Here is a 12,774-nt window from a genome sequence, read left to right on the forward strand (position 1 = left end):
ACAGGGCCCTCAATCTGCACCCATGGTGGGGAAGTGGTTTATTCTCTTGGCCACACCCAGAAGTAGACTCCTCAGCTGGGTACCAAGGCCTGGAGCAGCTGACATGAGACAACACAGGCTGCGGGCTGCACAGGGCCCTGTACATTCTTATCCACACACTAGGGATGCACCTGGATCCTGGCCACTATGCTGTGTGAACCAGATTGATGACCCCTGGAGCTGGTAGTCTTCAGAGGATAGAAGGCTTTGGGAGTATGGAGAGGGTTGTCCAAGTGTCCACAGGGTGCAGAGCCTCCCAGAAGTCAGGTCCTGCATTCATGGGAGGAGAGCATGTAGCATGGGGAAGAGAGGTGGTTATACCCTGTGTCACAGGGAAACTGAGGCCTCAAAAGCCTAGGGTGTGGCCCTGAGACAGCCTGGAAGGCTGTGGGAAGGCAAGCTGCCAGCCCCACTGGAGGCTTCCCTGCCATGGTCCCTGTCTTTGTTCCCATGCCTGGCCCCAGGGTCAGCCCTGCTGTCAGCTAGCTGGACAGGCGTCCCCATACTACCTCTGATAGACAAGGCTGTCCGTGTGTCTCCTCAGGCTTCTGTCATTCAGCCCCAGGCTGGTAAAGGGAGGTCATGTTCCTCCATGGTCAGGCACCAACTCCCTTGGCACAGTGGACACAGAGCTAGTCATTCTCTGTGGGGTGTCCTAGGCTCTGTAGGATACTGAGCAGAGTCTTTGGTATCCCCCGACCCCATGCCAGGAAAAAGGAGGAGGTGACAATCACAGATGTCCCCTAACAGGACACAGTATCTTTTAGAGAACCTGAGTCAGGCACATGGACCACAAGAGACTCTGCATCCTGGGGTCACTTGCCATGTTGAGGCACTGGACTGCTTCTATGGAAAGTCACATGCAGAGTGGGGAGAAGAGGAGGTCACTCCAGAGGCTAAGGGCCCTGCCTGGTACTGCCTGCCTGTTAGGTGGCTGGGGGCTCTGGCCTTAGTGCTGTGATGGAGTAATCACGGGGGGGAGGGTCACTGCATGGTGTGGCATCCTGTCAGTCCTGAGCATGCTCCTCTCCTCTCCCCCAGGGGCAGAATCCCTTCGAGCTGGCCTTCTCACTAGACTCGGCCCAGCACAGGCACACAGACTTCAGCCCACAGTGCGAGACACGCCCTGGTGAGCCCCTGGGGGCCGGGTGGCAGGACACTAGGGGTCCCCCAGGGGATGCTGGGCCAGACTCCTCCCCTTCTGAGCCTCCCCATTCCCCTATGCAGACATGCCTGCCAGCCAGCCCATTGACATCCCAGATGCCAAAAAGAGAGGCCGAAAAAAGAAGAGGTGTCGGGCTACCGACAGCTTCTCTGGCCGTTTTGAAGGTGAGCAGGGCAGTGGGTGGGGGGCTGCTGGGGAGGCAGCACTGGGCTGGCCCTCACCTCACCCCTTGCGCCCCAGATGTCTACCAACTGCGGGAAGACGTGCTGGGGGAAGGGGCTCATGCCCGTGTGCAGACCTGCATCAACCTCATCACCAACCAGGAGTACGCAGTCAAGGTGAGCTGCAAGAGGCCAGGGCCAAATGGCCTCTGAGCCCCCAGATGACAGCCAGGGAAAACCAGATTCTAAAAATGGCCCCAGGGCTTGTGACTCAGGCTACCCTGGGAATCCAGGTCAGCCCCAGAGTTAAGCAGGAGGGGACAGTGACAGCTGGGCCGTGCTGGCCTCACGCTGTGATGGCTAACAACCCTTAGCATTACTGCTGAGAGCTAGGGACGTCAGTCAGCGGCCAAACTGCCTTGTGTCCCACAGGCAAGTCCCCTACCTCTAAGGGTGACTGGTCTGGAGAACGATTGCAGAGACTTAAAAAGCTATGGCCAGCCAGGCATGGTGGCGCATGCCTTTGACCCCAGCACTCAGGAGGCAGAGGTGGATGGATCTCTGTGAGATACAGGCCAGCCTGGCTACATAGTGAATTCTAGCCAGGCGGGGCTACAGGGAAACCTCTCTGTCTTGAACAGACCAAAAAAAAAAAAAAAAGCTATGGAATGACATGGGGTCCCTGGGGTGGGGGATCTTTGGAAAAAAACCCAGTGCAAGTTTCCAAGAGTGTCCTATCTGCTTCTCCCCCTCCTGCATGGACCTAAAGCTCTGACAGGGCCTGGTATGGCCTTGTGACCAGCCATACGGGCCCCATGTCCAGACAACCCATTTCGGGGAGCCCTGTGACCAGACATCCTGCTCCGAGGCTGGGTGGTGCTGCTGTCTTAGAAGAGGCAGGTGCCACCTGTGAGTAGGGCTAGCCTGGCCAATGCAATGGTTCCTGTGTCTGGAGGAGGGGAAGGAAAGCTTAAGAAAAGTTTTGTCTTTCAGAAGTTAGGGGGCCTAGGTGCCAGGGAACCTATTCCCTGCGAGTTGACAGGCTGGTGGGAGAGTCACACACACAGGGAAGGCATCACTACTTGTCACTCTTACATGCTGTTGGTGGCCAGAGCTGCATGGGCCACATGGTAGCTCCTGATTGCTGTGAGCCAGTGTGTGGGTGCTGAGATCTGAGGGCTTGTTTGTGGTATCCTGTGGCAGCCATTGATGCCTGTAAGCAGTGGGAGGTGGTTCGGTGGGATGGAGAATTTTATGAATACCCAGTGACTGAGAGAGGCGTATGTGCACAGACCTCTGGAGGTAACTGGGCTATTCTCTGGCCAGGAGGTATGGCGGCCTCTGGAGCTGGGCCCCTGCTTTCTCCCAGGAGTGAGGTTTGTTTGATCTAGAACATTCTGGGGTACCTTTTAGGCCTGACTCTCAGTGACAGAAGTGTCCCAGGAGCCCCCTTGCTGAAACAGTACACAGGCAGGGAGACACTGCACCCTTCACCTACTGAGTGAAAGGGGCTTTGGTTTCTACCCTGGAAAGGGAGCACCAAGGGCCATGGGGACTCCTCTGTGCCAGGAGCAAAGGATCTTCAGAGACAGAACCTTCTGGGACTTCTGGCTACTAGTTATAGAAGTGTGCTGGCCTCCTGAGGGTCAAGTTCCTGGGAAATCAGGTCCACTGCTGGCTGGAGCCAGACCCAGGCTCATGGGGCTGTCTGACCAGTCTGGCTTAGAGCCGAGGAAGCATGACTTTGTGCTGGGGACTGACTGGGCTGGTGGCCAAGTGACAGAAAGCTCCCTTGCTGCACTGGTCAAGTGGGAATAACTGCCTGGGAGCTGAGACTTGGCTGGCCTGACTTCTGTTGATCCAGGGGTGGGTGATCACCACCCAGTCCCCGACCCTCACCCTGTCCAGCGGCTCCTTCAGAGGCCATGAGTAGTCCTCTGAGGTGATGGGGTTGAATGGAGAGCAGCAAGGGGTTTCACTGCCTCGTCCCCCTCCTCCCTCCCTCCCTGCCTGAGCTCCCTGGGGCAGCCAGCCACCCCTATTCTGCTGACAATGCAAGTTCCAGGCCCATAGGCCCTGCTCTGCAGGGCTGTGGGACTGAACTCTGGCCATGGAGTTTATACAAGGGTCCTGGGTGGGTTTGGGGGGGCTGCCTGCACCTCGTCCTCTGTAGTAGGTGGCTGACCTGTACCCCATGTCCCCCACAGGTGATTTACTGGCTGAGTGGCATCCTGTGTGCATCCCCTGAGGGTGACTGGCACCCCTTATGTGTCCTCCATGAGTGACTGACCTGCACCCCATGTCCCCATTTCAGATCATTGAGAAGCAGCTGGGTCATACCCGCAGCCGGGTGTTCCGGGAGGTGGAGATGCTGTATCAGTGCCAGGGACACAGGTGAGACACTGGCCACTGGCATCCCTCCAGGGTCTGTTGCAGACCCCTTCCAGACAAGGTGCTCAGGGCCACAGGGTGCCTCAGTTTCTCTGTCTCTTCTCCCCAACCCAGGAATGTTCTAGAGCTGATTGAATTCTTTGAGGAGGAGGACCGCTTCTACCTGGTGTTTGAGAAGATGCGCGGAGGTAGGTGGGGAATTTCCACCTGGTCCCTTACAGAATGGGGTCTGGGGTCCACCAGGAAGGACCCTTATGGGGTCCCAGCCTTGGGAAGGGTCTAGGTCCAGTGCCGTGTCCTGGTGGTGCTCACCTAGGGCTTTGGGCCCTAGAAGCAGGGGGGCATTCCTGCTGGGGTAGAGATGGTGTTGGGAGCCTCCTGCCTGGGCTGTGGTGACCCAGCTGTCCCTCCTTGGACCTCCAGGCTCCATCCTCAGCCACATCCACAGGAGGCGGCACTTCAACGAGCTGGAAGCCAGCGTGGTGGTACAGGATGTGGCTAGTGCCCTGGACTTCCTGCACAACAAAGGTGTGGAGGGTGGCAGCCTGTGGGGGATGTCAACAGAGCCCCTGGTTGCTGATGAAGTTCCTACCATTAACTCCACTACTCCTTCCTCCAGGCATTGCCCACAGGGACCTAAAGCCAGAGAACATTCTGTGTGAGCACCCCAACCAGGTAAGTGCTTGACCCTAACCAGCTGTGGGCAGATTGCCTGGCACTGCTTTTGGCCCTACAAGGTGCAGGCGCTACCCACCTACAGTGCTCTGCCCACTCCCAGGTCTCCCCTGTGAAGATCTGTGACTTCGACCTAGGCAGCGGCATCAAACTCAACGGAGACTGCTCCCCCATCTCCACGCCAGAGCTGCTCACCCCGGTGAGGCCGAGTGGGTGGGCGCCCTGCAGGCCTGGCCTTCCTCCTAGCAACAGCGTCTGGTTGGTTGGGCTGGTGCCTCCAGGGGGCGGGGTCGGCTTCTCTCACCTGCTGATTGGTGGGACCGAGAGGGGAGAGCCCAGGGGGTTCTGCTGATGGGAGGGGCCTGGCAGCCTGGATGATGGCGAGCCCCATCCTCGCCCCACAGTGTGGCTCTGCGGAGTACATGGCCCCGGAGGTGGTAGAGGCCTTCAGCGAAGAGGCCAGCATCTATGACAAGCGATGCGACCTGTGGAGCCTGGGCGTCATCCTCTACATCCTACTCAGCGGTTACCCACCCTTTGTGGGCCACTGTGGCAGCGACTGCGGCTGGGACCGTGGCGAGGCCTGCCCTGCCTGCCAGGTGCACAGCCTCCTGGGTGCACAAACCCCAACCCCCACCCCCTCCATCCCCGACTGTCCTGGCTGCTGGTGCAAACCCTGCTGAGCCTGGATCCTCCCGTGGCTGGTGGTGCACACACCCCTGAGCCACTTTGCCTAGGCTGCCCATGCAAATCCTGAATTCTGTCCAGGGACTGGTGCCTACACCCTGTAACATAGGGTGGGGACCTCCTACCTCTTCAGTGTTCAGCCCTGCCAGCTACTGTTAGGACCTCAGCACCCCACATCCCCTCTGCTCAAATTAAGGGTCACTTGTGTGTATGTTGAGGTGATGGGATGCAGGCATTGACCTTGTCCCTGTCCCCCAGAACATGCTGTTTGAGAGCATCCAGGCTGGCAAATATGAGTTCCCCGACAAGGACTGGGCCCACATCTCCTTCGCTGCCAAAGACCTCATCTCCAAGCTGCTGGTGCGCGATGCTAAGCAGAGGCTGAGCGCTGCCCAAGTCCTGCAGCACCCCTGGGTGCAGGGGGTGAGCCTGGGCTCTGAGGAGGGGACTAGGGATCTGTAGCAAGTATAAAGAAAAGGCCAGGGCTAGGGTGGGGGTTCCCCAGTGCTCAGTGCTGGCCTGCCTGGGGTTTGTTCCCCAGTGCCCAGTGCAGCCTGGGGTGCTAACAAGACCCTCTCCACTGAGCTGGTAGCCAAGTAAGGATCCTAAGAAGCACTGCTCAGGGGCAGTGATGATGAGGGCCAGCCTGGCTGGGGCCCTGAAGCAAGCCTCCCTCTGTCAGCTGGCTTTTAATGGTGGGAGCTGGTTACTTTGATCCCCAGGCAGGGAGGGCTCTGATCCCTTCTGGAGGAGACTGTGTTAAGGGACTGACAGGGCTGGAGTAAGCTGTGCACTGTCATCAGGGGCAAGTTGGGCCCTGCCACACACATGGAGCCTGGGGAATGGGGGTCTGCTGATGGCAGGCTTGGGCTGACATTGCCACACACCAGGCAGCTCTTGAGGGGAACAGCAGGACCCCTGAAGCTCCTCCAGCCTCTGACACTGCCCTGTCTTCTTGCAGTGTGCCCCAGAGAACACCTTGCCGACACCCTTGGTCCTACAGAGGTGAGGCCCAGGGTGGTAGGATGTGGGGTTTTTCTTTTCTGAGCTTATTGCGAGGGGCCAGGCCAAGCCCCTGTGAATCCCTGCATGCACCTCACACTGAGCCCCTCCCACAAAAGTGGGGACTAAGCTACTGCTGGATGTACTGGTTACCATCAGTTCCCAGTGGGGTCCTGGCACCTGGAAGGGCCCCAAAAGTGGGTGAGGGAAGGGTGCACCCTTGTGACTATCCCCTACCCTGTCCCCAGGAACAGCTGTGCCAAAGACCTCACATCCTTTGCGGCTGAAGCCATTGCCATGAACCGGCAGCTGGCCCAGTGCGAGGAAGATGTGGGGCAGGACCAGCCTGTGGTCATCCGAGCTACCTCACGCTGCCTACAGCTGTCCCCACCCTCCCAGTCCAAGCTGGCCCAGCGCCGCCAGAGGGCCAGCCTGTCCTCTGCCCCTGTGGTCCTTGTGGGGGACCGTGGGTAACCCTTCTGAGTCCCCTCTGTACATAGGCCCTGCCCCATGGAGGCTGCAGGTTGGGGACCTGATACCATTCAGCCCGGGGCATTTGCTGGGGGTGTTTGGTTTTCCCTCCCTGTCCCCAGGCCCACCCCCACTCCCCATCTCCTGCCTATGTTTTCATTTCTTTCACTGCTGTTGAAAGTGCCCTGGAGGAGAGTGGAGGGTCCTGGCTACTGTCCTGTGCCCTGCGATGCTCGCCTGTCAACTGTGAAGGTCCCACAACCAGTGCCCCAGCCCCACTCCAGCCACTCTGTCGTCTTCCAGAACTGGGGTTCTGTAAGGTCACCACCCTAACCCCTCTTAGGCCCTCAGCGTTTTCAGGGACAGGCTCCCTTCCCAGTGACTGACCACAGCAGCCCCTTGTCCCTCTGCATCAGAGCACCAGAAGGGGATGCTCCCAGTCACCCCCCCAGCCCCTGGGTTCCACTTTTCTGCCTGCCTGCCTGCCTGCCCCTTGGAGACTGACAATCGGGTTCTCCCAGGCCTCTACGCACCTTGAGTAGACCCGCCCGCTCCTCCTACCCATCTCCCAGGAACAGAGTTGAGGGGACCCGGGAGGAGGACCCTGATCCCAGCTGGCTCCACCAGGACAAGGGAGACACTGCTCAACTGTCTTCCCACCCCAGGGCACCCAGGTGCCCCTTCTCAGGGCTCAGCCTGACCTGGCCACATCCTGCCCCCACTTCTTTTGTCCCTGGGTGTGGGGTTTTGAGGCTTTGCCCACCACGTCCTGTTGCCCAGAGCTCCAGCCACACCCAGGAGTCCCTCACCTTCCCTCTGCCTCCAAGGGCAGCGTTGGACATGCCCACTTTCAGGAAAAGGGCTGAAGCTGCCTTGACCTCCTTTGGGGCACCCAGGAGGAGGACTGCTGGGTGGCCCACCTACGCCAGCCCAACCTGGGCCTGGGAGCTGACCCTGGCCAGGAGCTACTATGCAATACGAGTTCCCATTTTCTACAGGCATGGCCCTGCTGGTCGGGGGCAGCTGCTGGGGGACCTGGCCACCCTGCCTGGCCACAGCCCTGCTCAGGTGTCTCCAGGGCTGGGACAGGCAGCCCCTGGCCTCAAAAATATGTGCTTGAGATTGTTTGTAATGTTAAGTTTAGTTTTTTCTTTTTTAAAGAAAAAAATTTGACTTGCTCCCCTGTTGAAGAATACTTGAATGTGGAGGGCCCTGGTGGATGGTCACCTGGGACACCACTGCCCAGCACCTCTACCCTCCCTGGTCTCAAAGGACTGCCACAGTAGGGGGTGACAGTCCCCTATGCTCACTCTACCTGCATCTGTGGACCGACTTTCCAAAGAGCCCCAGAGGAGGCTTTGGGGGGGTGCTCCCAGGCACCCTGGTTCTCACCAGGCAGTGAGACTCTGTCCCAAATCTGAGGACCCTTGCCCCCCATGGGTTCCTGAGGTCACCTGACAGTGTGGGGATCTAGACAGCGGGCAGCTTTTGATGCCTTCATCTCCAACCCTAAGCTCCTCACTGTGAAGAAGACAGTACTTGCTGGGGTGGCCGGGCCACAGAAAGAGACACAGAAAAAGAAAAATGTTTTTAAGTGGGGGAATACATGCACTTTTAACCCCATTGTACCAGGTGAACTGACAGCTCCAGACTCCCTTTTCACCGACTGTCAATGCCAGAATTTTGTATTCTGTTTTGTAAAGATTTAATAAAAGTCATTAAAAACAGTGCTCTGTGTGTGCCTTGATTCCAATTTAGTGGTGATGGGTGGCTGGAACCTGCTGGGCAGAAAGCTGTTCCCTGTAGTGTGAGGCCTGGTGAGAGGCTTCCTCACAGAATGGCCGCTGGGTGCTCTGGACAGGCTGAGTTCAGGAGCAGCAAACCCAGCACTTCTGCAGGCCCAGGTGTAGCACCTCAGCGGCTGTGATGAGCTCCTGCTTCATGCAGGCCACTGCAGCGATGAGGGCAGAGCAGGTGGGCTGTCCTCACATCCTAGGGGTTAGTGATCACCAAGGGCTTCCTAGGCATCAGGCAGCCTGGGCAGGAAGCCTCCATTACAGCTGGCTGTGTGCCTCCACCCTTGTCCACCCCTGTATACACATTCCCCCATGGGATCCAAGGAGGCCAGTGATGTCAGAGCCCAGAGCACAGTTCAGGATAAGGCCAGGAAAGACTAGGACCTGACCAGCATGGAGCCTGGGGACCTGGTGCCTGGAGGGCCATGGTCCATTAGGGGCGGGGCTTGGTGTCTAGAGAGACAAGGTGCACTTGGGGTGTGGTTTTTTCAGAGATGGAACTTCATGTCCTTAGGTGTGTGCTTTGGTTCTGAATGGATGGGACTTGGGTCTGGAGGGGCTTGTGGTGCCCTGAGGCAGATACATGCCCAGCCCCTCTTAGAGACAGGCTGGAGAAGAGGAAGGAAGAAACAGTGGCTGACCCTTGGTCAGGGGCTCACACAGGTTGGGAGCTGCAACCCAAGCACGTGAGGACCCCACTGCAGCAGTGCTTTTTAAATAAGATTTTTATTTATGTGTATAAGGGTTTTGCCTGATTATATGTAAGTGCACCCTTGTCATACAGTACAATGCCAACAGCAGCCAGAAAGAGCATTGGATCCCCTGGAACTGGAGTTACAGATGGTTGTTAGCTGCCATATGGGTGCTGGAAACTGAACCCAGGTCCTCTGCAAGAGCAGTCAGTGCCTTTTTTGGTGTTTTGAGGCAGGGTCTCATGTAGCCCAGGCTGGCCTTACATTCTGTGTGTAGTGGAGGCTAATGTTGAACTCTGATTCCTCTTGCCTCCACCTCCCTAGTGCTGGGATGACAGGCACCTGTCACCACTCTGGGTTTATTTCACTGTACATTCAAGAGACTCCCCAGATGAGGGTGAGGGGACTTAATTTTGTTATGACAAAATCTGGCACACAGGCACCCCTTCCAGGCTGGAACCTCCTGGAGAAGACTGGTACATCAGCGGCCCTTTGTGTTTCCCGGGATGGAGTCTAGTCAGAACTCTGAAACAGAAACACTGGTCTGTGAGAACCACTCCGGGCTTCCCCAACACCAGGATTTCCCTGTCACTTTACACACTGATGCGGAAGAGGGAGGGCTCAGCCGGCTTCCAGAAAACCACAAAAATAAAATCTAGAGCAACAGCTCTTAGGACAAGCTGTTCCAGGCAGGCAGCAGAGGGCAGGGAGCGGTCACCCCTGGAGCTGCCAGGGCTGGGTAGGGCGTGGTGCCACCTGGGAGAGAAGAGACTTATATGTGATATGCCTGGAGGCCCCTGAGTGCACAGGGACTGCAGGCACCCTAGCAGATGTCCAAGCAGCCAGGCACAGCCGGGGACAGGAAGAGGGATAAGAGGAGGAGAAGGCAGGAGTGGGGAGGACTGGCCTGGTCACCCAACATCAACCTTTTTTTTCTTTTTTGTCTTTTTGAGATAGGGTCTCCCTGTAGCCCCAGCTGGCCTGGAACTCACTATGTGGACCAGGCTGGCCTTGAACTCACAGAGATCCACCTGCCTCTGCCTCCCAAGTGCTGGGATTAAAGGCACGTGCACCACCACATGTGGCACATCAATTTTTATTCATTCATTCGCACCCAAGACCATAAAGTAGGGTCTGGGGCTGAGTGGGCAGAGCATGCTCATAACCTGCACAGGGCCCTGGGTTCCTCCCCAGTACCACATTAACCAGGTGTGGTGATACACAGCTACCATCCCAGCAGCTAGAGGCAGGAGGATCAGGAGTTCAAGGTCATCCTTGGCTACTTAGAGAGTTGGAGACCAGCCTGGGCTACATGAGACCCTGTCTCAAAGAAAAAAAAAAAACCCAACTGGGTCTGGGGATGGCTCAGCAGTTAAGAACACTGACTATAGAGGTTGGGGATTTAGCTCAGTGGTAGAGCACTTGCCTAGCAAGCACAAGGCCCTGGGCTCGGGCCTCAGCTCCAGAAAAAAACAAACAAAAAAGAAACACTGCAGAAGAACACTTCTGTTCTTGCAGAAGACTTGGGTTCGAATCCCACATCCACATGGCAGCTAACAACCATCTGTAACTCCAGTTCCAGAAGGATCTGATGGCCTCTCTATCCTCTGTGGGCATTGCATGACATGGGTGCACTTACACTTACATACATGCAGGCAATACATGTATACATATAAAAATAATAAATTTAAAAAATTTAAAAAAACAACTAATAGCTGGGCATTGTGGGGACTGCCTTTAACCCCAGCACTTGGGAGGCAGAGGCAGATCAGTCTCCGGGAGTTTGACCTGCCTGGCTCCCTTCTGGGATTTGGATGGATGGTTAAAATCTGGTGGTCCTGAGTTTGAGGCTGTACCTGTTCCCCTCACATAGCAGGAAGAGGGTAAATACCCATGTCCCCATTTCCTTGGAGACTCAGTTTCCTGTGAGGGAAATTCTCTCTCTCTCTCTCTCTCTCTCTCTCTCTCTCTCTCTCTCTCTCTCTCTCTTTTTCTCTCTCTCCAGTTTCCTTTGTCAGCAACAAAAGGCTGGGATCCTTAATGGGGGCTTGCCTGGTCCGAGGTCTGAACCCCTTAGAAGATAACCAGCCAGCCCAGTCAACAGGGACAGAGGGGAACAGGCTGAATCATTCAGAGTTAAACAGACTTTGGGGGTTTGGGATGGACCCAGGGCCTCCTGCATGGCTAGGCAGTAGCCAACAATTTAGTGAGACTCTTGTCTCAAAAAAAAAATAAAATAAATTAAAAAAAAAATACACCTATAACCCCAGGACTCCAGAGGCAGAGGCAGGCAGATCTCTGTGAGATTGAGGCCAGCCCTGGTCTACATATTGAATCTCTAGGACAGCGACATCAGTCTATAAAAATAAATAAATAAATAAATAAATAAATAAATATTTAAAAAATATAAAAAGAGAGGTGGGGTATAGTTCAGAGCTACAGTGTTTGCCTAACATGTGCAAAGGCCCTGGGTTCTACCCCAACACAACACACATACACATATGCACACCAAACCCCACAAGGTGCAAGACTGGCTCCATGGGTGAAATGCTTGCCACACAAGCAAGAGGACCTGAGTTCAAATCCCCATTTCCTATGTAATTAGGTGACACATCTCTGAAATCCCAGGACTGAGGAGACAGAGACAGAAGGTCCCTAGAGCTCCTAGTCTATCAAGGCTAGTCAAATCTGTGAACTTCAGATTCAGTGAGAGACCCTGCCTCAAAAAATAAGGTAGAGGGGTTGGAGAGAGGCTCAGTGGTTTAAGAACACTGTCTGTTCTTGCAGAAGACCCAAGTTCAAATCCCAGCACCCATATGGCAACTGACAACTGTCTATAACTCCAGTTCCAGGGGATCCAATAGCCTTGTCTGTCCTCTGTGGACATTGCACAACATGGGTGCACTTACCTACATGCAGGCAATACACACATATACATAAAAATAATAAATAAAATATTTTTAAAAAATAATAAGGTAGAGACAGACTAGAGAGATGGTTCAACAGTTAAGAGCACTGGCTGCTCTTGCAGAGGATCTGGGTTTGGTCCCCAGCATCCACATGGAAGCTCAGAACATCTGTAACTCCAGCTCTAGGGGATCTGTTCCTTCTTTGGGTCTCTGTTCATACCCTTGCACACAGGCATAGACAGGCACATATACATAAATTTAAAAAATATATCTTATAAATATCAAATAAGGAGCAAGACGGTCTAGCAGGAGAGGGCATTGCCTCCATGCCTGACAACCTGAGTTCAGTCCTCAGAGTCCACATAGATACCCTCTTCAGGCCTCCACAGGCATTATACACACATGGTACACATACAAGCAGGCAAAACACTCATATACATGCAAATAAATAATTATAAATAAATATCAATCTAGGACAACGTGCTGCTGACTTCTGACCTCTACATACTCACAGAGAGAAAAAAAAAAAAAGGAAAGAAAAGGAAAGTCTTAGCCAGGTGTGATGGCACACACCTGTAGTCTCAGCACTTGGGAGGCAGAAGCAGGCAGATCTCTGTGAGTTCAAGGCCAGCCTGGTCTATATAGTGAGTTCCAGGCCAGCTGGGGCTACAGAGAGTCCCTGTTTCAAAAAAAAAAAAAAAAAAAAAAAAAGAAAAGGAAAGGAAAGTCTCAATACCAAGTCTCATAAACAATTTCTATATGCCGAGCTAGAATCTTCTGCTCTGG

The 12,774-nt window shown here is 55.0% G+C and overlaps 1 protein-coding gene across 1 annotated transcript in view; it reads left to right on the forward strand.

Annotated features, from left to right (window-relative positions):
• The window catches only part of Mknk2 (MAPK interacting serine/threonine kinase 2), an 11,350-nt gene extending 3,032 nt beyond the window's left edge, over nt 1-8,318 (forward strand). The window contains exons 3-14 of the mRNA XM_008837123.2: nt 1,081-1,168; nt 1,267-1,368; nt 1,445-1,542; nt 3,680-3,759; nt 3,871-3,944; nt 4,180-4,284; nt 4,376-4,431; nt 4,535-4,630; nt 4,836-5,030; nt 5,377-5,541; nt 6,080-6,123; nt 6,369-8,318. Coding sequence (XP_008835345.1) covers nt 1,081-1,168; nt 1,267-1,368; nt 1,445-1,542; nt 3,680-3,759; nt 3,871-3,944; nt 4,180-4,284; nt 4,376-4,431; nt 4,535-4,630; nt 4,836-5,030; nt 5,377-5,541; nt 6,080-6,123; nt 6,369-6,594 — 1,329 coding nt within the window. The 3' untranslated portion in view covers nt 6,595-8,318. The remainder of the gene's footprint in view (nt 1-1,080; nt 1,169-1,266; nt 1,369-1,444; nt 1,543-3,679; nt 3,760-3,870; nt 3,945-4,179; nt 4,285-4,375; nt 4,432-4,534; nt 4,631-4,835; nt 5,031-5,376; nt 5,542-6,079; nt 6,124-6,368) is intronic.
• Nucleotides 8,319-12,774: the final 4,456 nt, after the last annotated feature.

Source organism: Nannospalax galili, unplaced genomic scaffold (genome assembly GCF_000622305.1).
Source record: "Nannospalax galili isolate Female #2095 unplaced genomic scaffold, S.galili_v1.0 scaffold77, whole genome shotgun sequence".
Classification (NCBI taxonomy): Eukaryota; Metazoa; Chordata; class Mammalia; order Rodentia; family Spalacidae; genus Nannospalax; species Nannospalax galili.